Source organism: Frieseomelitta varia, unplaced genomic scaffold, assembly GCF_011392965.1.
Source record: "Frieseomelitta varia isolate USP_RPSP 00005682 unplaced genomic scaffold, Fvar_1.2 scaffold_551, whole genome shotgun sequence".
In the NCBI taxonomy this organism is placed as follows: Eukaryota; Metazoa; Arthropoda; class Insecta; order Hymenoptera; family Apidae; genus Frieseomelitta; species Frieseomelitta varia.
Genome location: NW_025110314.1, coordinates 55,911 through 82,571, shown reverse-complemented (window position 1 = coordinate 82,571; position 26,661 = coordinate 55,911). Strand labels below are relative to the sequence as shown.

Genomic DNA, 26,661 nt, shown 5'->3' with positions numbered 1-26,661 from the left:
GTAAATATATCCTGCGACGCGTTACTCGCCGCGGAACAATCGCGGAGTTCGTTATTACCTGACCCTGAGCGACAAAGAAAACTCATTTACCTTGGCGTCCCGGCTCTTCATCTCCTGCCTTCTGGGCACCGTGTTCTCCCCGTCGGCGTACACCAGGTTCCTGATGAACCCGTTGAACCTCGGCTCGAAGATCACGCTCGGCAGCGCCAGCAACGTCAGCTTGCTGTTGTACCAGCTAGGCATACCGCCCACGTAAACGTCGGAGTTGCCTGACAGTTTACCAAACTCGAACTCCTTGCCACGTGACGTGGATACCGCGCTGACACCGTCCACCGTCAACGTGGTGTTCTCGTTGCACCTGGTGATCTGCACCTTGTGCCAGTGGCCGTCGCCGAGGTCGTGGCCGACGGTGACGATCTGCGCACCGCCGCCGAGGTTGTATCTCAGTCGGAGCGCGCTCTCGACCAGCTTCACCTCGAAGAAGTCGTACGTGCCACCGTCGTCGGTGTAGAGCAGCAGACCGTTCCCCTGCTCGGTCTTGAACTCGAACTCCAGCGTGCCGTTCAGCCCGGCGTTCCATTTTCTGAACTGCGCGTAACTAGTCGTCGAACCTTCCAACACGAACGACATGGCCACTTGGCCGAGCAACACCACCAGGAACGGCAGCAGCGCGCCTACGTTGCTGGTCGCGAGCGAGGAATGCATAGTTGTTGTAGGCGGTGGGTCGTAGCTAAGATCGATCACTGCTAGATCCTGTTCATCAGAGGATCGAGCAAGCGTTGTTTTTGTCCACCTCTGTGCACGTCGAGGATACGATACTCGAACTTGAACCAAGTCCACTCGGCTTTTCGTTTCTTCCTTCGTCACATTACACCGGATGGACGTCGTTCACGAAGGAGCGTGATCGTTCAACGGCGGTGGTTTGACATTTGCTCCCAGACGGGTCGCAAGATCGACAAGAGGGTTCGATCAGCGTAGCTCGCTGCGTTGTGTACCCGTTTGCTGGCCACGTTGCACCGGCTGCGATCGCACGTGAGCACGCACGCGCGGATGGTCTTGGCTGCGTGCGTGGGTGGCGGATACGGAAAGAGAGAGTGACCGTGCACACGTCCGTGCGGAATCGCTCGACGAGTCTTTTTCTCGGACGCGCGCCTCGCCAGGGCAATCGAACGAAAAAACTCCAACGGGTGGAATTATTGTTACTTTCAAATTTGTTTTTCTTTTTTTTTTTTTTCTTTTTTCTTTTTTTTGGGGGGAGTTTCGAGAAGTTAAATCGTTAAAGAAATTAAGTTGAGCAGGTTCAATTCGTTTCGCTTGGCAAACGGCAGTGTAACTGGATATGTATGCGATCTTAACAGTCGTTTACCTTGCCAATTAGAAGATAGAAATTAGAGGGATCGGGAGAGGGTGGTCGACGACACGGAACACGCTCGGAACACCTCAACACCAGATTTTTCCCTTAACTCGCGTTGCACACGTTCGAGTTACACTCGGGATCCGGTGTAACGAACCGGACTCTGCCTCGTACGAGAGAGTATCACTTCACAATCACGTTATTCACAATTCGATTCTGACGAATCTTTTCCGGGCCACTCGTATATATACGTGTATGTATACGTGCGCAAATCGACACTAGATTGCGTTTAATGAATTCACTTTCCAGCAATCAGATCAATGAAACTTTGTTAGCGAGATTTTGATCGGCCGAATCGACGTACAGTCGGTATTTTCTCACCGAGATCATGTTCACTCTCGGTTCTACGAAGCTCTCGAGATTATTTCTTTCGTTGTATCCGTTTGACTAGGCTAAACGATTTTTGACGATTTTTTTTTTTTTTTTTTGAAAAATTTTTATTTTTATGTTTTGAAAATCCTTCGACTTCGGCGAAAAAGTTTCAATTATTTTCGTTATCGTGTCAACGATCCCTTCCTTCTCGCTTCTTCGAGCATCACTTCACCCGGAGGAAGCAACTTCAATTCGCAGATAATTAACGCGACGTCTGCTCGCGGGTTTGTTATTCTATCGTCGCCTCGCGTCAAGGGATTCTAGCAGCGACCTAACCTAAGGCACCTCGAGGTGCCTCGTACCACGTCGGTGACACACTTTCTCCGTCTGTCCTCTCAACAGAGCCGCTTCAAGTAGCCTTCAACCTCCACTCCGGTCGATTCCTCGGTGTCACCTCTTTCTTTCTTTCTTTCTTCCGTCTACGATCCGCCTCCTATTGGCGATCACCAGCCAGCGGTCGCCAATTAGCCGACGTTTCCCCTCAGGGTCACGAGAGATTGCACCACCGAAAGGGAATCATTCGACCTCGAGCACCCGGTGTGTCGAGGATTCCTCGAAATTTTGTCGTCGACTACCTGACACGACCTCGACCTCCTCCTGATACACACGTTAACACGAGCACTTTCACCACGCACTGTACGCAGTTGCAGCAGTAGCGGAACCTGTCACGACCATTCGCGTACACACACGCTTCTCCGTTTACGCGCAGAGTATCCTACCCGAGTCGTCACGCGGACTGGTGGTACTCTGCGTCGAGAATTCTCTCTCTCTTTCTCTCTCTTTCTGATCGTGTCCTCGATGTCGTGGGTTCTTCTCTCCAAGAAGACAAACAAAGATACACACACAAGTGACAGAAATCTTGGCCTGATAACCCCAAACACCGCCACGATCCACCGCACTATGGCGCGAGTATTTCCGCGAGCACCGAAAATTGCGTGTACCGGTGGTGGCCAGGCTACCACGTCCCGTACGGTTTCCACTCTCGAGAAAGGTTACTCCACGTCGTCGTCCATCCAGCGTACGTTTATTTCGCGATCGATCCGGCTCTCGTGGCTCGGCGTACGCCCCATTTTTCTCGTCCAACCCTGTGCTGAGTTCTACTGGTGGCGAGCCGCGCACATTGCACACGAGCCACGGGCGGCTATCAGCACGGCACACATCCGCGTCGTCAGTTGAAAACTCGTCAGCGAGTCGGGGCAACGTCGTTGCGCGATGGTCGACGGGGTTCGTGGGTTCCGACGATGATACGTTTTGGTCAGGATATGTACGTGTGTTGTAAAAGCGTAGCGTGAGCGCCGTATGCGGAGGTGGATCAACCCTCTCGACGGCTCCCGGCTTGATACTGGCCTAGCGAGAGGAGAACGCTCGGTCGAGACGGTCGGTCGGTTGGCCGACGACGTTGGTGCGACGCCCCCGGCACGACGCCGACGCCTCGCGCCGTTTCCACGCGCAAGCGCCCCGCTCAGACGCGGAACGAACAAACGCAGCGGCCTCGGTGCGACGAACGTCGTCCACCGTCGAACGATTCGCGCTGAAGGAGGACGAGGCGAACCGCTTTCGAAGATGTGGCCGAGAGAGGATCCCTCGTCGTGTAGTCTCTCTCTCTCTCTCTCTCTCTCTCTTTCTTTCTCTCTTTCTCTCTTCTGTGTTCAGGGATGTACGGCAAGGGTGCATCTCGCAGCGTGATTGCTCACGGCTACCTCTCTTCGAAGAGAAAAACTGCTGGCGACGAGATGCTCGCGTTGAAAAATTGCTGGGTGGATCGAGGAGCGTTTGTTGCTTCGCACGCGGATCGACCAGTCGATCTTTTGTACGACTTTGCCGATGGGTCAACGACTGTCTCGAGGATCTGTGTAACCACTGACGTCTTTCCGTTTCCGTTTCCGTTTCCGTTTCCGCGAAATGAGCAACGTCGATGGGGATCGTTTGACGAATAGGTTCGCATCGTTCGATGCGAGCGTCGATGATGGAACTTGAGTTGTACCCGAGGCTTTGAAATATGTTTTATTATAATTGTAGTATTGTAGGTGGTCATTGTTAAGTTGTTATATCTTTAATCGCACTAGATGGTAATGTTTGCTGTGATTGGAACGTAACGAAGTACAATTAAATAGTGTGAAGTGATTTTATTGCAACAAGAACCAAGTAGCTTGTTGCAATAGCGTTTGAAGAGAGAAATAGTTTGATAGCTATGGGGCGTCGTGTGGCCATTCGAGATCAGCCGAAAGAAATGGTGGACATCAAATTTTACGATGAACTATTCCAATGCCCGAGCATTCGTTCGTGAAATGTTCTCGGAGAAAAACAATGTCGTGTAACAACGTCGAATCGTTGAATCGCAATCGGATGCGGTTGCATCAACGTGACACGAGTTTTTAAACATAAGCTCAATGCTCAAATTTTAAAATGAATAACGACCATTTGAAACGCTTCCAGCTGGATTAAAAGCACCTTTTTCAGCGCGCGTGACGCTTTTAAAGCGAAAATGGCATCTATAAAAAATGACGGCCGTAAATAACAACGGTCGTGTGAAAATTTTGTCATTATGCAGTTGACATCTTTCCGATTGAACGTGTATTCGTACGAATGAAACAGAAACAAAAGGGGGATGTACTCTCATAATTTGAAATTGGAAAACGTAATAAACGTTTGAATGTAATTTCGTTAATTAATCACAATTGAACGGTTAGGGAAACTCGTGTGGGTAATTTGTGGAACAGGCAGTTGCGAATTGTATAAAAATATGAAATGTGGAACATGAGTATTGCACAAAGTCGAACGAAAATAGGAATACAATTAAATAAAAATTAAATGTAATGTATGTGAAACGTGGAATATTATTTTTATTACAGTTTTTTTTAATTTTTCCGAATAAAATTGTAGGAAAAGAAAGATATTTACTTTGACGCACAGCGGAAAATAGTAAAAATAATGAATTATTGTGCGAAAACTGTCGAAATAAGTTTACTGAGGTGACATTATTTCCGCAGTGTCGTGTACAATGCGTATGAAGAATTCAAAATTCCTGAGCGGTTGGTCTCTGGCGAACCTTAAAACTTGCCTCGATTTTTATTGCGTTTGAAATTTATCGCGTGTTGATATTGAGTGTCGCTTGAATTCCAGTTTCTCCGCCGTAGAGATACTTTCAACGCGAGCGTTCTTCTTAAAATTCGAACACAAGGGGACAAGTCGTTTGTAAAATATCGATGCTCGTGAATTTTAGATCCACAATTGAACCGTTCCGAGAAACCTTTCTCTTTAAAGCGCCCGAGTTTCTTTGCTTTTGAAATGTCGACGGCTTCAGCCAATGCGTCAATACGTTTACTCGTTATTTCACTCGATGCAACGTAAAATGTAACATGCATGTAACATAATTAAAGACGACACGTGATATTATTGACACGTTCGACTCAAAGTCGAAATAATTAACGATCTTGGCACAAAGTACCAAGAAGACCAGGCGAAACTCTTCTCGAAAACGAAACCGAGAGGCGAAAGAATTCTTTCTTTGAATCGGATCGGCGAGCCAATCGCTGCACGTGGATCGCCGCGTTACTAGCCGCAAATCGCTGCAACGACCAATAACCCGACAGCGAGGGTACCGTCCGCGCGATCGATTCATCGGACATGCGACAAACGCGCGAATTCAATTAATTCCCGCAAGGCAAGCATCGAAATAATGATGACGAATCCGCGTGCAGGGGCACGTCGTTGGAAGGACCACACACCGTCGGCCGAAACCGTGTGTGTGTGTGTACGAGGCTGAAACGAAGTGGAAAACCAAGCAGTCGAGGAAAGAGGGTGGAGAGAAGACGCGGAAGATGGAAGAGCTGGTTAGAGGGAGGATAGAAAGAGAGAGAGAGAGAGACAGAGTAAGAGCAATGCGGACCAAAGTGTCCGAATAAGAGTGGTTAGACAAAGGGAAAAGGCCGCAGAGGAGGCAGGTGGTGCAAAGGTGGTGTTCGAGGCGAGTAGAAGGATGGCGGGTGTCTGGCAGAAGGTGGAAACCACCACCGGCAGAACGGCGAGGCAATGCTGAGAAAGCATGGCACAAGCCCGTGAAAGGCAGCGATCCGCGAGAACGATACAACACGAACGTCCAAGATGGCTAACGTCGTTCTTTCCCTTCTTCTTCCCTGCCCGCTGCACACTCTCTTCAGTCTTTTATGGCTGGGGGAGTGGATCCACGCTGAGAAGAGGATTGAGTATCAGGCAAAGAGAGAGAGAGAGAGAGAGAGAGGGAGGAAGAGAGACATTTTCCTGAGATATCGTTGACACTTGGTCGTCAGGGATCGGGGGTTAATTAGAGGACTTGCACGTCTAATAAAGAGCGAGGTTGTTCGATGGAGAGAACTTTTCACCAAGGAGGGCCAAATTTTAACAAAAATGGCAAGTTTCTATCTCGATTTTGGTATTCGAGGAAAGCGGGACTTTCGTGTGTTTAATTTTCTGCTAGTTGCAAAGCAGCCTACTTATAGCTATAATTGAATTGAGACTTTTAATTGCTGGCGGTTGGTTGTTTTAGAAAATTTTCAGTTTGTTAAAGCGTCCTGTATTTGAAGTAATTAGATCAGTTATGCGAAATCTGTTTAATTCGCGTTTAATGTTACCAGCGAATGTATTTGGCAGATACGTTCTAGTTGGAGGAAAGTGATCATAAATTCTGCGTCGATTAAACTTCTTTCAGTAAACGTCATAAATAATCTAATAATAATTTTATCTCTAATATAATTATTCTACCGATCGTCACTATTGTTAGTTCCTTTTGAATCAAAAATGTTAGTTTCTCGTCATTGGAAAATTTTCGTCAAGAATTGCTTTGAAATTTCAGAAAACCACGAACGATAAACTTGAAAATTGTCGAAACTTTTTAGAAGTTGTATCTCAGCTTGTTGTCTGATATTTTGCCTCCCCGCTGTATTTAAACACTTCGACTCGATCGTGTCACAATATATTAACAATTTCGCACAAAGTCCAAAGACTCTCATAAACATCTGTCTTCAACTCTTGGCGCAGTTTGAACCGCGAGCTTCTCCCAATAGACTAACCACCAGCGTCAACTACCTTCAGCGGCTTTCAACTATCTTCAGCGGACCATCGTCGACTTTAACGAACTCTAACCGAGTTTCATCGACTAACTTCTCCACTTTAGCTGCGTTTCACTTTTGATTCATCACGTGTGCATCGTGCATTCCTGTCGTCTGTCTCTTGACTAAAAAAAGTTTGGTGAAATCCATAAACTCGTCGCGACACAGTCAAACAGTTTTAGCTTTTCGATACCTTGAATATTCGATGCTCGGATATTTGGTCGGATTTCGGTTTCTCAACTCGTCTTGACGATTAGAACGTTAAATGAAAATACGTTGGATTATATTTCAAAATTTCTGTTCTGGGACTTCTTTCAGTGTAAAATCTGTACCTCGAGAAATTAACCTGTACCGTGTCACGCAACGATTACGAGCCTTTTCACAAACTTCGAAAACTAACCGAAAGTCGAGAAGTTACCTTCGAGTATTTAATTACAGAGAAACGAGAATTTCGCTGAATTCTTTATACTTTCGCCTGCTTCTACACCTGCCATTTGCTCGAGCAAGTTTTCCTACCTCTGCTAATTACCGTGGACCATCAATGACCCACGGCGGTACTTTCACTCATTTCGCTCTTTTCTAAACGATCATCGTTAGCGCCCAACTTCCAAAAACTTCTCCCCTTCTCGTAAAAAAAGGTTCCTGTATTTACGAATAATTACGTTCCCCTTCTGCATCTCGGGGGTTTCGAAACATATTCAAATATTTATACTGTCAGCATAAGCTCTGAACCAGGTTATCAGGAGCTAAAAGCTTGCGAAATAAGAATCTATTGGCGCAAGTTTAACCCGGTTACTATTTCTTTCTCTCCGCGGTAGTGTTTCTTTCGGCGCGAAGATGATTAAAATTTCATTTAAATTTCAGCTCTTAAAGTTCGAATGCTCGCGTGTAATATATATGTATTTAAATCATTTATTTTTGAGATAATTAAAATTATTAAAATTAATTAATAAACCCTGTAATTATATAAAATACATATTACTTCTCAATAATTTCTGTCCAGTGATATGCCGAACGGGCATTCTTTCAAAAAAAAAAAAGGCGACGAATTATTGTATACGGTTTGGTCACTCGTTATGGTCCGCAATCAGTTGTCAGCGCAATCGGTTAAAATTCTTACTCGCTAATGAGATACCTCGTTTCTCCAAATTTAAATGCTCCAACTCGTGAGAATCGTACGCCAGCCAACCGGTAATTTTATAAAATCTGAGAACAACTGTGCTCGCGGACACGAGGGAACCGCTAAGCCTCGCAAACGCGCAAGAAACGGTAAGAAAATAACGTTAGACCGTATCAAACGGGAAAGATGAAATGGGGAAGAAGGTAATCCCTTAGGGCTGAGACTTGACAAAAGAGGACGTAAAGAGAAAGGAGGCGGCGGGCGCGGCCAGAGAGCAGAAAGTGACGGGGTAAAACGACGAGCGCTATTCAATCTTGCTGAATGAATCCACTTTCCACGCTCGTGTCTGATTTACATTTGAATGATCGAGAACACTGGCGAAATAAGTAAACCAGTTTCGTTGCAGTTCGAATGCTTGCGTTCGCTTCCTTCGACTCCGATGATCACTTGGAATTTTACATTTCTCTCGTAACGAACGTTTTAAAGGGGGGGAAGGGGGGGGGGAATGCAAATTGAAAATTACCAAGGAAACGGGATACTACTGCGAAACAAACTGATTTGTTTGAACGAACGAGTATCATTAAGGATTGCCGAAGACTCCAACGACGAATATGTTCGAGATTCAGAAAGTCAGAAATTCGAGCTGGAAGATCGAATATAATAATAATTTTCAATGATAATTTTTAACAAATTTAGTTTAATTTTGGAATGTTCTTTCCATTCTTGTTCATCGTTATAATGTTCGATAATTCACCGCGTTTGATCAGAGTTCGTATGTTTCCGTCACCCATTTCCATTTCTAATTAAACGATTCCGATCTTCTCACTCTTTAGAGGTGAGAAACGTCTGAGGCGAGCTACGAATTGCTCGTTTTCACCACTCGGTGAACTCCACGTTTAGTTTTGAAAAAGTTAGAGTTTCGATCGCGATTGAATCGATCGTTATAAGCGATCTCGGTCTCGATTTCTGGGACATTGGACAGAAATCGACAAACGCGTTTACGAGACAAGTGGCAGCGTCTTGAAAACGGTGTAAGAGAAACGATGGGCACCCTCGTGGAGAAGCTAGTTCAGTTCGCGAAAGTTCAATCCATGGATGATGCACGATGAACTCTTCGGGCTGACCTCGTATCGGGAAAAGACCAGTTCTGAATTTCGAAGTTCGCCCTCTTAAACGTTGTTGCCGGCCGTGTATTTGCGCAACTCCCCGCTATCTTATAGGGTCGGGCTACACGAGCGTTCTGACCTATAAAGCAGAGGAATTCATAAAAACAACTTGAATCCGCGAAACGCGTCCTGTTGTATTAATTACAAGTGAAAGTTGAGTCGTGCTACTTGTACATATTGTTCGAGCTTTGTATCTGCAACGTGTTACGTTATTAGTTGTAAATCTACGAACTGAAAGAGAGTCGAATTAATTTTTATTTAAGTAAATAATATTTTGCTAAATTTTAATTTTCTTTAAATAATTGGTAGGCTACTGATAGTCGTGTAAATTCAATTTTAAATTACACACGGCTAAAGAGAAAAAATTTTAATAAAATATTAGGTCTTTATACGTAACGAATACTGGAAATAATAATTATTATTAGTCTGGAGAAATAAAATGTTAACTATTAATCTGCAAATTTTTAAATATGAAAGAAGACATATATATTGTGGTAGTTTCTGACGGTCGAAAATAATTAAATGACTAAAGTAATCTAAAAGTTTTCATCAGTTTCTATCAAAAAAGGGAGAAAGTCAGTAAAATAATGAAGAATTTCTAAAAGTTTTGTTTCACGAGCAATCAGGAAGGGTCAAGAAGAAAATTAATTAACTGAAATGAGGAAATGGCAGCATCGATGCTCGTGACTTTTCTGCTTGGTCACGGACACCGCGCTCCTGTGCAATAATTATAAAGTCCACCGGGTCCCACGTTGGCGTGTAATTAACCTACAACGGACGACGCTATTTACTTGAAATGGAAGAAATTTAAATACCAATAACCAAGCCCGGAGGGTGTCTTAGCAAGCGAGCAGAGTGGCGAGCACCACTCTAGAATTCTCGAGCAATCTAACGAGAGAACCAGATGCTACGGAAAGCTTTATCAAGCCACCCTGCGAATATCATGTTTGAAACTAGACACACACACACACACACACACACACACATACATATACACACTTTATTTTCTTTATATACACGTATAAATTATGTTATACATCCAAGACTTTAAAATACGAATCTACGGAAACTTAGGGTTTATAGAGCACTTACGAAGATAAATATACTTTTTATCAAATACATTGTCTCTCTCGGGGACAATAGCAAAGGAGAAAATGTATATTTAACGAAAAAAAAAGAATATTTAACTTTTAATAATTTAGGGTTAAATTAATTTCGAGATTTTGAATTTCATCGTGTGAAAGAAAATGAAATATCGATATAACACAAATTACTATATTACGTGATATTTAGAAAATAAGAAGTCTGAGATTCAATGGACTTGTACTATTTAAAAAGTAAAATAAAAGTTATTTAATTGATTCCAAAGTCGATGCTTTTGATGCGAAATATAATTTTCTCTTTTATGCTTGTATCTAATAAGAGTAATTTATTTTAGGGTTAAAAATATATATTCACAGAAGCGTTTGAACCTGAAGGATTTAGAATTACAATATTGCAAGTCGCTCTCTTTTTGTTTTTTTATAAAACTTTCATTGTCAATTTTCCATATCGCAACAGAAGATTAAATTATAATTTAATTATTTATGAAACTTTTGTAATAAAATGATAGGATTATATTTTGAGAAGGATTAAAGTACGCGATTGCATTCAAATTTTGAAAAATCCTGACTTATATATTATTTGTCATAAAGAACTTCATATATTACGTATATTATGTTAATAAAAGGTTTTCTGAAATATCAATGAGACAAGTATATCGATAAAATTTGAAATTATTAAACGATACCCTAGTTTCAGTTCCTCTTCTTGTCGAAATTTATTCGCTGATTGAAGTTCAAAGAAGAGAAAAAACAATCGAGTTGAATCATATGTTTTATTTATAGTGAATGTGATAGGTTAAGGGAAATATTACATGTAATAAAGAGTATTTGTCCCGTATATATTATGTTTCATCTTTTTAAAAATATCTTACTTCAGTTTACTTCTCGTTCGATTTTATTTCAGTTTCGAATTCAGTTAGGAGATGGAATTTTTTTCGTGTTATTTCGAAATAAACTTAACAATTTATTTCCACGTTGATTGTTAGGAATTTATTTAAAATTCAATTCAGAGATAGGAACAAAGCGATAATATTTTCTGTATTGAAGTTTATTTTCCACTATATGAAAAAAAGAGCAAAAGAGAAATATTTATAATGTAACAAAGAATTCACATCAACATATGTATAAAAATACGCGATATATATCTTTGGAAAGAGAAATGCCTGAGTCGCGATTGACTTATACTACTTACAGAAGGAATAAGAATTATTCATTTCGTATAAAGGAGCAAAGTATATAATTTTGTATTTTGTATCTCTATTTAATAACTGTGATTTACTCATCAATAATGAATAATGAAGATAAATTATAACAATGGATGAAATATGAATGTGTATCAAACCGTGTAGATACATTTGAAAATTTGCATATGTCGATTCATAATTCACACGTGTAAATATCACATTGAAATGAAAGACACATCAAACAGTTTTCCTGAAGAGAAAATGATGATTTGTATCTTAATAATTTTTTGATATCAATCGTTGACAACCTTGTCACGATATCTGCAGTATTATTTCTCTCTCTAATTTATATATTTCTATTTTAAAGTATTTGCTAATGATAAATACTCGGAAAAAGTTGATTCTAAATTTTACTTTAATTAAGAAAATTTATCTCATTACCGTCATTTGCATTGAACTCTTAAAGTATCATCATTTCTTCGAAATATCGAAATTAATTTTCAAGATACCGAACTAAAAGCTTTCTAAATTAAAAATTAAAACGATGAATTCCTCGAAAACAAAACACAAAAGTTTGATATAATTCTACTCAACTCTTAATTACAATTTACAACTCTTACACAATTCTTAATTAATCCTTTCGGAAGTTTTTCTACGATAAATGTTCAAACTTTCGTGAGCCAGCGTACAACGCGTCTGACTCGTGATGTACTCGTACTACTGACGAAGGAAGGTTGTTAGACGTTCGTTGAACGTGAAAATCGTTATTAAAAGCTGCGATATATATATCTTATCGTAAGCTGGTTCCCTTCAGAAAAGAGAATCGACGGGGAAACGATCGAATTTCCCATTAAATCCAATTACTATCGCCATCAAAAAGCGACTTCCTTGATCGAAGGATTGAGCGCGAGTGCGCGTCCTACATCCTTCTTTCTTAATTTTCTGAAAATCGCGTGTAATTCCTCCGGTGGCCCCGGTCCTACCACTGTCGTTCAGCTCTTATCCCGAGCTGATATAATGCGGCGGAGCATTCAAATATCGAGAAATAAATGGAAGCAGAGCGCCGCGATGATCAGGCCGCGATGCAGATGAGAAGGGACGCGAATGGCGGAGACACGTCGCTGGAGAAAAAGCGGCAAATAGTCCCTGTCGAAACCACGTGACAGCGCCGCATATCATTGACTTCGGTCCTTTCAATTTCTCATTTTCTCCGGATCGCGAGAGAGAAATCGGTGGCTGCGAATAACATGCGCTCGTGTGAGAACCGGATCTGTTTCAGAGATTGTTACAACAGATTGTTGCAATGGTGTAACGTACGTGGATATTGGCATACGTAGGGAAAATATAGGTCAATAATGTAAGTTATTTTCGATGGTTATGATATTTAAAATTGGTGAATGTTGCTTATGTGAGTGAGAGAGAATTTTGTGTTTTTTGGATGATGCTTTCTCAGAGTCTTGGATGATAGTTGTTTTTTGGTATTTATAATATTTAAAGTTGTTTATATGAATAGAAAAAAGAGGACTTTGTTTTGTTTCTAGGATGATAGTTTCTTGGATTCTTGGATGATAGTTGATTGAATAATGGTAAAAATGATGATTGAAAGATAGGATGGAATTATGCGAAGAATATTGAAAGATTGAATTTTGTTTTTAGATATTTTTTTAATTTTCTTCTACAATGATTAGAATCTTTTAATAATAATATTGTAATTATACATATTATAGTAAATGTACCAAGTTAATTTTACTTTGAAGCATATACACGTTGTTATAAAAACAAATATAAGACAAATTAGGTAGGTGGTACTTCATTTGTACTATTGGGCATTGAGACCACATATAACATAACGTAGGATTGAATTATTTAATTTATATATTTTTAATTCTACTTAATTTCATTATTAATCTCTGTGTCGCAAAAAATGTAAAATATAATGTGTAATTTAACAGAAATTACTTTAATATATGAATTCAATGATATTGTTCGAAAATTAATGTTAGAATTAGAATTGAAAAACAAAACGTTTAGAATTTTGTCTTTGAGAAATACAATAGCAATCTTACGCTCAGCTTACGTATACTAATCTATCAATTGTGAATATATAATTCTTACAACATCACAATTATGAAAGAGTATGTATTCGAGTTTTTCATTCAATTCGATCAATTACAAGGGAAATCTTGGTATTCATAAGCGAGACATTGTGTGATTTATCTACAAGATTGCTCGTCGTTATCTCGATACAAATAGTCGGCAAGTTTGATTTAATTAATAACGATGACGTGGTATGTAATATCCATCGTGGTGGCAGAGCGTGTTGTGGCTATTCAATTGATTCAAATTAATTCCGTTAATGGCTGCTGCTAGTGTTGCGAATCCTATTGATTTCCATTGGACTCGTTCTTTTCAAAAGAACGTTCTACCTATTATTTTTATTCGATATCGTCTGTTATTCGAAATTCTATCTCCGATTAATCGAGAAGATTATTTCCTCTCTTTTCACAAATTCGCGTTTAAAACAGAAAGTTTCAGAATTCACATTTGAAATAGAAAATCAATATCTGTTGTGCAGCTCGATAATTTGTAAATTTATAAATTTAAATATTTACTCGTTCTTCTGCTACGTGTACAATAATAAATCGCAGGTTTCGCAGTTTTCTTAATTTAGTGAATTATATAAAACGAAAGCTTTTTCGTGTATAATATATTTTTCTCGTATACATGCGTAATGTTTTTTTCTGAACAGAGCAGAAAATTATGATATTCCTCTAATTTGAGGAAATATTTTTCTAATATCATAATACTTCTAATATACACGAGTTGTCTTATTCGATACAATGTTTAACTTATCTTTCTTTTTCCATGAAGCATTCTCTTTGTCATTTTCCACGATTCATTCTAGTATGAAATTTAACATGTTATGATAAATACATTTTCCCCAATCACACACAAACACATACTGTAAATATCTCTCTCAATTTATCTATATAATATTCCAAAAAAAAAAAAAAAAAAAAGAATCCTTCGAAATACCTTCGAAATTCAATAATTACGGCTCGATGGCTAGCCTTGAATTCTTAGAAATTCGCGGCGTGGACGCGATCGATCGCGACTTTATTAGTTTTCGATGGTGTGCCACGGGGGAAGCGAACAAGAAGGAACGGAAGGGCGAAAGAGAAACGGACAGGGCCGTAATAATATCGCGCTCGATCGTGCATCGTGGAAATGCAGCCTAAGGAATTCCGCGGTCTGTCGAACTGCGAAATGAGCCGAGACACTTCATTCCCCTTTCTACCGATCCCGCCGTTCGGAGAAGAAACGAAAAAACTTAAGGAGGCCGAGGCCCCGCCGCCGGTGTGTTTTATCAATAAAAATATTCGCATTTCTCTTTGCCCGCGAAATTGATACTGCACGCTGCTACTCTCGCTCTATTTCGCCGCAATATTCCTTTTTTCCGTTCGATTCGGTCAGCTTTGATCGGCTTTTCGTTATTTCCCATTCAAAGCCTCCCTCGACGCATTACAACCGTTCACAAATATCGCAAATCGGTTTATTTTTTTTTTATTTTTTTACTTTTTTTTTCCTCTGCCTGTAGGTCGCGAACTTGTAAGCTTTAGCTTTCTGCAGATTTGGCTTATAAAGTTACGAAATTGAAATTGTGCTAGTTATATTCTGTCAATGTATCTCTCTTTGCGAAGATTTCAATTTAATTACGAATTGTGCTAATATCAGTGTTTTTGATATTTAATATTTGAATGTTGATTAATTGAATATATTGTCTGTCGTTTTTCAGAATATTGTTCAGCGTTTGACATTTTTTTAATGGAGCATTTCACGTTTTTTCTCATTTTCTCAATTTTCATTTTACCTTTAAAATTTCTTGGTTCTATCGTTCAAAGAAATTTCTGTTAATTACAAAAATTCGTTATTATTTTATTATTCCTTTCTCCTTCTATAATTGTCGATTCTCGTCAGGCGTAGAAATTATTAAACGATTGAAAATGATCAACGTCTTCGATGTTGGTCACGAGTGACGAACGTTTCAATGAAATGTCTGAGAATGTGATTTCAAAGAAATATGAAATAAATATGCCCCGCGAAACGCATCCATAACAAAGTGCATTGTTACGTGCTTCGTTTCTCAACGACTTATAGAATGTGAACAGAAATCGGTTTTCATTCAGACAGGGATTGTTATTGAGAATCTATTATTGAACGACGAGTTATCCCATCCCAGATCCCATTTCGTTGAAACGATATTCGCGCTGTAATATTTTCGTGTACGCTGAAGTTCTGTATAATAAATGTAATTTATTCATTCCGTATAATTAAAATTAACCTCTATGATATTAAAAATAGTTGAGAATGAGTAAAATTTTAGAAAATAAATTATTTTTTTTTTTATCAGAATGATTCTTACATTACTAGCTTCAGATACTAAAAGTATGTACTTTCAATTCTATGGTTTAATTATAATTACATCTAAGAGGTGAATTGTATAGTACGAATGTTATATTTGACGGTTTATTAATATCTCTCGCATACATTATTAAATAACGTAAACTCTGATAAAATTCTGCACGAAATTTAAATAATTAAACAATTCCCAAGTATTTTCCACTCTTTTAAACGTGACCTAATTTTCGAGACGACTGTGATATTTTATACTTTACACATGTGAAATGCAGAAACTATTTAATAATCTTAAATTCTGATATATAATAACAAAGTACGCGAAATACTTAGAAATAATTCCCAAGCATTTTCAATGTTAATCACTAGATTGTGAATTTCAGTGAAAATTTAACAATTTAGTTATGAATTTAGTTATAAAATTTAACAGTTTAGTTATATTCTTAACAATATAACTAAACGTAACTTCGCAGTTTAAAATTTCCTACAAATGCACAAAAATCCACAGCTTACTACACACGATTCTGATTTTTTTTGAAAAGAAGTCGCTCTTCGACACAAATGTAACACCTCATCCTTTTTCAAATCTCTCCAAAAAAAAAAAATAAAAAAAGGAGCCGCCGTGAAGTCACTGGCTACAATTAAAACTATCGAATCCTGAAACTCCCCGTATACTTGACCAAAACTATCCGAGGTTAATTAAAATAGCTTTCCCGTTTCGGCAGAGCGATGGACTCAGCCGAGCTCGACCAACTTCTAATTCAATCTGGCCTTTAATCAATCTTAATTCCACCGGGGCTCGAATCGAATCGAGACGCGACAAGGGTCGATAGCGAGCCGGGTCAGAAAATTTCCATTCCGCGTCTTTTTCTTGCCGCGCGGAGTGCACGCGATAACGAGTTGGTGGCCACGGGACCGCGACTTTTCTCCTCGAAGTCGAGCCACAATTTCGAATCTCTCGACCCAGTTACAAAGAACTACGTCAAGAATCTATCTTCGTTTGATTTCAGCCCACGTTGCGTCCACACGTGTGTCCTCCCCTCCAGGAACCGGAAGCATCAAGTCGACGAAAGTTTATGGAGCCCGGCTGTATAAACGACAACCGATCCAGTCCGGTTCACCAGGTGTCGATCGACTTCGTTCTCTTCAGGACTGCCAGCTCTCTTCTCGGTGAGTGCGTGATTCGATTTCTTATTGCGATATAACGAACAGAGGGAGGGAATTAGAAAAATGCGGAAGAGGAAAATTAATTTGCAACATTGAGTTGGAAATCAGTCGAGTTTGAGAAAGTTAATTTCCAAATTAGTAACTTGTGCCAGCGATTTGTGTGTCATTAGATTATTGGGAGTTATGAAAATTTGGGATTCGGTTTATTTGATAATATTGCAGGAATACGTATGTCCTTTGCTTTTTACAATATTTATATTTCGTTATAATTTTCGTTATTATTATTTATTATTTATTATTTCGCAATTTGTAATTGATAAATCTAAATATTATCTCCTGTTACATTTCCAAATGCAAATTAATTCCATCAGAAGTTTGGAGATGTATTAACGTGACACGCGATATATTTATATCAAATATCATATTTATTTCTAATAATTGAAGTACGATCGGGTAATAACATTGTTAATTAAATATCTGTACACTTTCTCTATTTTCTTTCTGAATATTCTTAACAATTCTTTATTCCAATAATATAGGACATGGAATATATTTTATTCTAATATTTAAAATTAGCATTTAATCTTTTCAATTTCTTTTTAATTAAAAGTTGTTCGAAACCATAAAAAATAGATTATCGCAGTACCATATCGTCGAATGTTTCTTTCTCTTTCTGATCAAAAAAAAGCAGCAATTTTAAAATTCGTTCGAGGGAAAAACAATACTCACAAATGAAGACAGTTTTACTTGAGAGATCGCGACCTAACTGCAGCATGAGTGAAACGATCCAATGTCACGTCATCTGTTAGCGAAAGCTCATTTGTTATTGTCTTGTTTAAGAGGCGAAATAATTTCCTCCCAAAGTTCAATGCTTGTCCAACGCATCTTGCTACTTCTACTTGTAAACGTCTTCGTCGTGTAATATGAAAATGCATGAAATATCCACGGTCTGGTCATCACGCAACACATTCGTCGCGGATTGAATTTCAAAACGAAAGAACCGACGCAACACGGTCACCTCGATGCAAACTTTTTCGAATCGCGTGTTCGTAAAGGTCGCGTAACAATCCTTTATCGTCGAGTCCTTCCTTTGTCTTGACGAATACAAGAATTTCTCTGCCGACGCGAATAAAAGAGAGAAAATTACGTACAACGTCATTCAAAATTTGTCTTTTTTCTGAAACCTGTCGTGTTTCGTCACTGTGTCGACGAAAGTAAGACTAAAATATCGTGTGACGTAAACTTCAAAAATACTTTATCAAACGTGGCACTGTATCATTAGTTCGATATTTGTGCAAGTACTGTTTCTCTTACAGTCGATACAGAGTAAGACCGGTTTGTGACAAGCATGCAAACTATTTTGTATTTATCATTGGTGAGATATTTCGTAACGAGTTATTGATAAAATACGATAAAATAGACGAGATTTATCGTTCACGTTACAAGACTGGAGAAAACGTTCGCGTAGTTTCAAGCGGTGACACAAGTCCAAGCGAAGAAGCTTTATCCCCGAGCGATTCGAGTGTCAGATTATCATTCCGCGATACTTGTCAAATCGAAAAATATGAGCATCCGTCCCTGGCAAATCCTCTTCGGGAAGCCTCCTTGGATCTTATACGTTGTCGCAACTTGTTGTTAGCTATTGTCTTTTTGCGTCATTTATGCACACGACGTAAATCCGTAGTCTCGGTTGGAAATCCCGAGTTCCCAGCATCCATGGACTCGGATCGAGTCGTCGAGATCTCAAGGCATCGCGCGGGTCGAGGGAATGTAAAATTTATCCGTGCTCCCTCCCTTCCAGCGGGAAGTTCACTCGCGTATACTGAAATAATCTGATCCATTTAAGTTTCGGGAACCGATCGTGACAACTGGGTGACGTGAGATCTTCGGTCGCTCGCCGATCCGAGTCAGAACGATCGCTGCGACCGTGTCAGGCGACGTTTGAATCGCACGGAATACTCGAATCAATCACGTCGATTACGTCGCGGAGACGTCACCTGGCCGAGAGTACGAGTCTTATTAACCTCTTGCGCTGGAATGACCTGCCACGTACGTCGAGAATTTTTTGTTCCAACATTATAATATTTTCTCAGTTTTAAGTATATATTTAAGTAAAACGAAATAGGCAAAATAAATAATAAATTTATTACTTCTCAGTCAAAAGGAATGCGACGAATTATTGTATACGATTTGGTCGCTCGTTATGGTCCGCAATCAGCTGCCAGCGCAAGTCGAGAATTTTTTGTCCCAAAACTACAATATTTTCTCAATTTCTAAGTTATTTAAGTAAAACAAAATAGGCAAAATAAATAATAAATTTATTACTTCTCAATCATTTCTATCCAGTGATATCATACCGACGAGTTCAAAAGGAATGCGACGAATTATTGTATACTGTTTGGTCGCTCGTTATGGTCCGCAATCAGTTGCCAGTACAAGTGTTTTAACCTCTTGCGCTGGAATGACGTGCCACGCAAGTCGAGAATTTTTTATCCCCCAAAGTTGCAATATTTTCTCAGTTCTAAGCATATTTAAGTATAACCCAGGCAAAACAAATAATAAATTTGCTACTTCTCAATAATTTCTATCCAGTGATATCACACCGACGAGTTCAAAAGAAAAAGAAAACGACGAGTTTATTGTATACGGTTTGGTCACTCGTTATGGTCCGCAATCAGTTGCCAGCGCAAGTGTTTGAAGAAGTCGAGAATTTTTTGTTCCAAAACTGCAATATTTTCTCAGTTTTAAGTTATTTAAGTAGAACAAAATAGACAAAATAAATAATAAATGTATTACTTCTCAATAATTTCCATGTCATACCGACGAATTCAAAAAGAGAGAGGGACGAATTATTGTGTACGGTTTGGTCACTCGTTATGGTCCGCAAACCAGTTGCCAGCGCAAACAAGTTGCCCCAAAATTTGCTTCTCATCGGTCGATCTGCGCTGGAGCACCTTATCACGCGTACGTTTCAACGTATACGGCTCGTGACTCACCCTTCGAAGGGTGGATTCGTGTTCTTTCACGTCTGAAGATTGAAAGCGTTTCATCGTTCTGTCGGTTAGACGTTATCGATAGACTTTCTTTGCGGATTTTCATCGCATTTCTAGGAAACTTTTTCAAACGCAAAATTGAACGTAATCCCGATGATCTGAGAAAGCGACACGATATTCGTATGTAAAACAATTTTTTACCTGAGTTCCATTTTTTTTTTTATAATATCCCCGAAAATATGAACTTGCTTAAGAATCAATAGCCTATTGATAATACGAGCGAACGTATGTATGTATCTATATTTCGTGACATCTACGTACACACATCTGCTTCCTTCACTGTATATTCGCAAAATTATTCTATAGTGTTTCTTCAAGTGTTCGATCTAAATAACCTGTGTGTTTCGCTAATGCAGTCATCGTCAACAAAGAAAGACAAATTTCGCAATAAGATGAAAATTTATCTTACATTTTACATATTTCTTTAATCTCGCGCTTCACTAGACCATGATCTACGATCTTAACGATTTGATCCAGCAAATAGAAAGCTTGGTACCTAGGTTAACGTGTGAAAAGTCGGTGACGATGATTACAAAGGAACTCGGAATTGGCTTTCCTCGTCTCTTGCATGTAACGAGGACTTCTCTCTGACTCGAAACCGAAGGATTTACTATGCACATGGACGCCATTTAAGATTCGATCGACGAGCTTACAAAAGCATCCTCCGTTAATAGACGGCTGGTCACGGTGAACTTTTTGATGTATGTAAATGAATGAATAATGGCCAGTTGAATATGTAGATGGTTGGGTGACAGATCGAACTTGCTCGCATCGACTTTCATGATTTATGACCGGGCTGTTATCCAGAGGCTTTGTCTTACGTAATTTCTTCGCCGCCGCTAATCATCGGATCTTACGTAAATTTTTTGCGCTTGTCTGACAATCAATTCCAATTAACCGTCCCTAGAAGAAAGAAGACGCGTACAGAGAGTTCTAGTGTGAGAAACGTAGAGAAAGATTGACCTACATTTCCATTATTTATGTTTAAAATATTGTATCGTAGGAGAGAGGAATTTTTAATAGCGAAAGAGAGAAATTGATAAGTACGTTTAAAAGTAATTTGCAAAACGTCGGGAAATATCGATTATCGTAGAGGAATATCGGATGAGATAAGATCTGCCTGTGTGTTGGATCGTAGAGCAATGGCTTCTGGTAATTATATCAAAGTGAAGCTGAAGAAAATTTAGCGCATCTTAACAAAGTTCGAAACATTTTTATATCTTTAGAGATGTTTAGATCCTCGAATCTTTTGACATTGGAGTGTCAAGTTTAATGAATTTTCAAATTTAAAGTTTAAATTCCAAACCTGCTATGTCCGAATCTTTTCTCAAGATTTTTAATAGTGAAGCGTCCAAGCGAAGAGCTTCCATATTCGTTTTATTGTCAGATATTCGAAATCTTCGAACTTTTTTAATATCCAAATTTCTCATTAACCTTCAGTTTTCTAGTTCTCAGATTTTTCTAATTTCCAACGTCTCGAAGTCCCTGAATTTTTCGAGAGATGGTTTATTCACCGGCCAAACGTGACGTTATCGCGTGACAAAAATTGCGAACAATTATGCGGAGCAACGAAGTGGCAGCTTTCTGAAATATAAGTATAAATACGTTGCGTCTCGCATTTCGACGAGTTCAGTCGCGGCTCTGGCAGTGAGACTGGAAAAACGCGAAGAAAAGCGTAGCCTCCCTTGGAAAGGGAGCTTTCCAGCTCAAATTTCGAAAAGCAACATAATATCGCGGTCACAGGTACATACACGTGTTCCGTTATACGTGTGCGTGTTAATACACTGCGTATATGCGAACACGCGCGGCCAGTGTGCCACTTTTAAAGCGAATAGACACGATGAGTATTGCACGAGCTCCTATATAATCCGCAATATTCACCGTGTACTATCTCCGAAACAGTGACCATTCACTCGCGCATCGTGCATACTTTCGTGCCTGCGGATTGTTAATATTTAATACAGCTGCCATATAATATCAAGCGCTAGTATTTGCTTTTGAAGAGATTTAGGAGCTTTAAATACTTCTTGAAGATTTGCGAGCAAATTAATATTTGGCATTGTTAATATTTGTATATATGTATATACAAATCGTCTATGATGAAGTAAAAATATGATCTGAAGACAATCTGTCAGTCAATTCTCTATCATAAAAATTTCATTTCGCAGAAATTCTACAAATTTAGATAAATTATTACTGGAGTTTAGTATCTCGATTAATAAGTCTATCAATTTTATGAAATTGAATGAATGAAACTGTCATCAGAGAAAATGACGCTATACGTTAAACATTATTCATACATTTTCCTTCTCCTATAAATTAAAAATTTAAACATACTTTTATATATAAATTCTTATATATTTATTTATATATATATTAAATATATTTTTATATATACTACAAATTAAAAATTTAAACATACTTTTATATATAAATTCTTGTATATATATACATATATATATATATATATTAAATATATTTTTATATATACTTTTATATACTATAAATTAAAAATTTATAATATATAAAACATAATCCTTATTTTATAAATTAAAAATTAAAATATAAATTAAAAACGAAGGCAACCTTCTTAAAAAAAAAAATGCAACGTAAAAATGCAACGATGAATCGCCGTAGAAAGAAATTCGATGTTGAAACTACCCGAGATAAAGCATGTTGCGGGCGGCAAGATGTAACGATTCCTCCACGCAGAGGAATTTCCCTAGCACCTTTCTCCCCTAGCTCCACTGGTCAAAGTGAATTGCGGAAATTGGATTAACGAAGCGGTTAGCCGCGCACCAGGATCGTCTGATTATTTCCAATGACAAATGACCCGCAGAGGCTTGGCCCGGTGTGTGGAAATGCAGGTGGGCACACTTACCGCTAGATAGTGGCGACCGCGACACCATTCCTCCACGTTCAATCGCTTCAGGTGCCGGGCACGAATAAAGACCAGAGATGGGATCAAGTCCGGTATATACTTGCGAGTATATCCAAATCTCGTACGTTTTGCTTGACACTAAAAATATCGCGCGTTTAAAATATTCGTTTATACATTTGCATGTGTTCATTTATTATATAAATATCAAGTTCACTATACTTCAGTGTATAAATTTCATGAAATACAATGTATATATTTCGTAGTTTAACACGTACAAGTTCAATGAGTATATTTTATATTTTATTGTACCATAGTTCTGTATATGGGTTCAACGAATGTATACATTGTAGTTTAACGTACAATGGATATATTTTATTGTACTATGGTTCAATATACGATATATCAGTGACTACTAATATAGTTCAACATAGGTCAATGTACAAGTTCAATTTGATACATTTCATCGCAGTTCAGTGTACAACTTCAACACGTGCAATCTCCTATATCGTCAAGTTCAACGTACATTTTTATACAACTCAAGTGCACCGTCAAAGTTTCGTTTCAACGGGTTTGAAATTGACAACTTGAAAATGAGAATGTTTCAACGACAGTACAGTTCAAACAAGAAACTGCCGGTTTTGGAAATGGGCATTCATAAATAATTCCATATTTATGAGATTCGAAGCTTTCACAAGCCGTGTACTCGAGTCTTGCAAATAAAAACCTCCTCTTCTCGCTAAAGGATCCGAAAGAGAAGCTGCTTTATATTGTATGTGTGTGATTTGTTTGAAACGAGATTTGTTTCTTTCCGATTCTCACGTACGCACATATACAGTGATCAGGCTAATGGTAGCTTCTACTTTGAGATCTGTAAAGATGGAATTTTTTATAAGCGTCAGATACGTGCTCGTCAGACTAGCATTTGTATGGATGCAATCGAGAACGTGCTTCCTTTAATCAGAAATTTCTAAAATTTCGTACGCCAAAAATCATGACATTGATAAATCATTTATTTATCATCTATTTTTAGTGATTAATTGGAACCATTGCAGCCTTGTAATTTTAAATTGATAATTATCGTGTACTAATGTCATTATTTCGAGATTTGTGCAGAGGAGATTTTATTTCCATTTACAAATTCCGTGTAAGTTCTTCAAAATCACTATTAAACTGAAATCGAATTATCCACTTAAGGGATAAGTTCTATTTTCTTTTTTTGAAATTGTCAAGATTTTATGTCATAGATTAACCCGTGTGTACTGGGAAATATTTAAAAAAAGGATTGAAATCCAACTGTTTAGTCGAAAATGTCTACTTGTGAGATACTCGATCCCTTCTCTAATAAACGCGACAGTACATCGCAGCGAGATATATATTTCGTTTTAGAACCACAGCCACAGTTAGGTATTACAGACGTGATGCATTATGAGCGGGAGAACAGTCCGAAACTAGAGCAATATTTCCTAGATAAATTTCCGCTAGAACGGGGTCACGAAACGACGAAAGAAGATGCTAGTTGAAACTGTTGAAACTTGCTACTAGCTGCCGCTGTTCGGACGAATAATAGCGCGAAGTTGATTTAGTGTATTTGCTCAGTGGTTGGGTGGTTATTTTCGGACGAGGTGCAGTTTCGTCCATTACGAAATTTGAAACAGATTTTTATTTAATCGTTTTTGTAAAACGATTTCATTTCGCGTTGTTATGTTTTCGCTGCTAGATCGTGCCAATAAATTTTCGTCAAATATCGCGACTGGATTTTTTAAACGAATCGACGTTTGGAAAAATGCCGAGAGTCTATCTGTGATTGAAAGTTAAAAAGATACGTGATTATTTCACTTTCACGATGAAAATTGAACATTTAACATCTGTCACAAGCATTTTCAAAAATGTAGATTTGGAGATTTCGTTGTGTTTTTTCTCAATTACTTTTTCTCATATATTTAAAATTTTTCTTCTTAGCGTCAGAGAAAATAGATATTTGTAGTTCTAATGGTGAAATGCGATTATTAATAAATGTCTTCGTGCTTAAGAAATTAAATATCAAACATAATCATCAGCTTTAATCTTCCTTATGTCGACAGAAATACGATTTTTATATACACATATTTCGAAGAAAGATCCCTGATTTGAAAGTCAGTTTATGTAGATGTTCCGATGCAGAGTGCAGTATTAAAAGTAGCCCTGGAAGAAAACTGGAATACAGATCACTAAACCGTATGACTACATACGGTACAACATAAATCGTAGGAGATTTAGCGGTGCTTAGTCGGACGTCCTCTCGCATTACACAAAGCCTTTGCGAAGATTACGTCCCTATGGCTGAAAAATACCTTTGCGTTCGCGAATATTAAAATGAAAAAATAGAGGAATAATTTCAGTGTACATACGCGCAGTACAGTTGTATTAAATGTTCTATTAAAATTTCACTTGACGCTGGTCTACCAAAGATAATCTTTACAAGTATCCTCTATGACATTTCGTAACTTGAAAATTAAAAAATTCCGATATTTTCGAATATACGAGGTGGGCCAAAAGTTTCTTCCTATCTATTTTTTTTTAAATAAAACATCAAACAACAAGAAAAAATTAATTTTATTAATTTTAAATTAAATCTGAGTTTGTTAATTTAAAAATTTCGTGCACTTAAAATACTGTAAAGAAAATTTTTTTAAATATATAATGAAAAGATTACGGATTTATTTTAGTAGGAAGTGATTTTTAGGGCCCACCCTATCTTTCATTCTTCGTAATTGTTTGAACATGTTCGTCAGGCGAATTAAAGGAAGGAAAGTGTCGAGAAGGACGCTCGTATAAACATATACATGTGAGCGAATACACCGGCGAAAGAAAACGTCGTAGGCTATTTCTATCTCGTCGATGTTTACCCATCCTGTGAATATATCGTCGACAAACGCGAATTTATCTAGCGGAATAATACCGGTCGTTCCGCGGATCGTTGCAGTCACGACAGTCTCGTACCGTCTAGTCCTTAGCTCGCTCGTGAGTTTAGTAAATTCGGCCTTGTAGCATGGGAAATATCTGGAAGCGATTAAACGAAGAAACGAGATTCGCAAAAAAATTTCTGGATCAAAGAAAAGAAGAAGATAACGAGGAACGTAAAGAGACTAAATTGTAGATGAAGGAAAAAAATAAAAATATTATAGCATGGTCCATGGGGAAGCTAAGTCACTTCGTGTTCATATCTAATTGTTTCATTCTTCTAAAAAGTCTTTTAAAGAGAAATTTTAATTACATAAAAAAAAATTTAAATTATATAAAATTTACAAAATTATATAAATTTTTAATTATATGAAGGAAATAAAAATTTTAAATTTTAATTATATGAAGAAAATTTCAATCACTTAATGACGTCTTTGCTACGTTACACGAACTTTGAAAGATTTCGAGAAAAATAAAAATTCGCTGCGAAATTTCATTTTGCTCAGCTTATCCGTGGAGGGTTGAAAGAAATTATAAATGAGTGAAGAGAATAACACGGAGAATGATAATCCAGAATAATAAATGTTAATTCAGTAGTAAAAGATGTAGAGCGAGGAAAGAGCGAGAATATCGATAACATAGAAGAAAGAAAGTGGAACAGCCAGTGACCGCCAGCTGACGAATAGGGTTAATTTCATCTTAAACGAGATCCTGTCTTACTTACAGACCAGTTTCTAAAAGAGACGTCGCATTTCCTC

At 38.4% G+C, this 26,661-nt stretch overlaps 2 protein-coding genes across 2 annotated transcripts in view; one reads left to right on the top strand and one right to left on the bottom strand.

Moving 5' to 3' along the window:
* Window positions 1–3,167, bottom strand: part of LOC122533755 (neurexin-3-like) — a 30,199-nt gene extending 27,032 nt beyond the window's left edge. The window contains exon 1 of the mRNA XM_043663773.1: window positions 91–3,167. Within this exon, the coding sequence (XP_043519708.1) occupies window positions 91–705 (615 nt within the window). The 5' untranslated portion in view covers window positions 706–3,167. The remainder of the gene's footprint in view (window positions 1–90) is intronic.
* Window positions 1–26,661, top strand: part of LOC122533756 — an 84,595-nt gene that overhangs the window by 33,785 nt on the left and 24,149 nt on the right. Inside the window, exon 4 of the mRNA XM_043663774.1 lies at window positions 16,873–17,032. Within this exon, the coding sequence (XP_043519709.1) occupies window positions 16,873–17,032 (160 nt within the window). The remainder of the gene's footprint in view (window positions 1–16,872; window positions 17,033–26,661) is intronic.